This window comes from Trypanosoma theileri (genome assembly GCF_002087225.1).
Source record: "Trypanosoma theileri isolate Edinburgh chromosome Unknown TM35_Tth_44_V1, whole genome shotgun sequence".
Taxonomy (NCBI): domain Eukaryota; phylum Euglenozoa; class Kinetoplastea; order Trypanosomatida; family Trypanosomatidae; genus Trypanosoma; species Trypanosoma theileri.
In genome coordinates, this window is record NW_021639886.1 from 6,483 (window position 1) to 7,292 (window position 810).

At 38.3% G+C, this 810-nt stretch overlaps 1 protein-coding gene across 1 annotated transcript; it reads right to left on the bottom strand.

Moving 5' to 3' along the window:
* Nucleotides 1–37: 37 nt before the first annotated feature.
* On the bottom strand, nucleotides 38–571 carry TM35_000441000 (putative retrotransposon hot spot (RHS) protein; the record flags this gene model as incomplete). Its single annotated transcript, XM_029030109.1, has 1 exon — nucleotides 38–571. The coding sequence occupies one exon, from the start codon at nucleotides 569–571 to the stop codon at nucleotides 38–40; it is 534 nt and encodes a 177-aa protein (XP_028878510.1).
* Between the last annotated feature and the right edge of the window lie 239 nt (nucleotides 572–810).

Sequence of the window (810 nt, forward strand, 5' to 3'; positions counted from 1 at the left end):
TCTGAAATTAAAACATATTTCAGTTGAAATTGACTTCTTAATGCATTTCCTGCCTTCTTATTTGTATCAAGTCTTCGATTTTAGATAGTTTTTCTCGTTTACGCACCCCCTCCAAAGCCTCCACGAGGCGTACTGCCATTCCTAAAGACAAATTCACCTGATACTGATTTACCTTTTCATTCCAGAATCTGGCAGTAATCCCCTGTTCCTCGAGATTATAATTTCCTGATTCATTCAAAGTGCATCCTTGCCATTCTTTTATTTGTCTCCTCTCATCAGCGTCGTAGGGTTGTATGTAAATGATCTCCCATGATATTTTCTTGGAAACACCAGCCCAGTCAGAAAAACAATTTTTAAGATATTTATTGAATTCAATTACTGCAGTAACTGTAGTTTCATGTCTTCTGGCAGTTGTTGTTTGTATTCCAATCATTGTAACCCTTTCCTCTTCGGATTTCACAAAATAGAAACCATCCACCAGAGGGAAATTAGATATAGAAGGACAGTAAAGCATATTGTACTCTATCCTCCTGCTGGCATCATTTGTACTAGTGGGAAAGGAGAGAACCATTACTAGCATATGGAGCCGAATCCCTCCGTTGTAAAACACTCTTCTTTCTTCTTCGTTTATCAAGGGGTTGAATTATTTTCGGTTCTTTACCAAGCGCAGTTACAAAGTTCTTGGCCGTAAAAGCAATAACACCAAGTTTTTCATAATGTTCGGCAATGAGCACGCCCCTATCTGTGAAAAAGAATTTCAAGTATGGGGCACGACAAATCTCCATCACTCGAACAAGTATGCTTTTATTT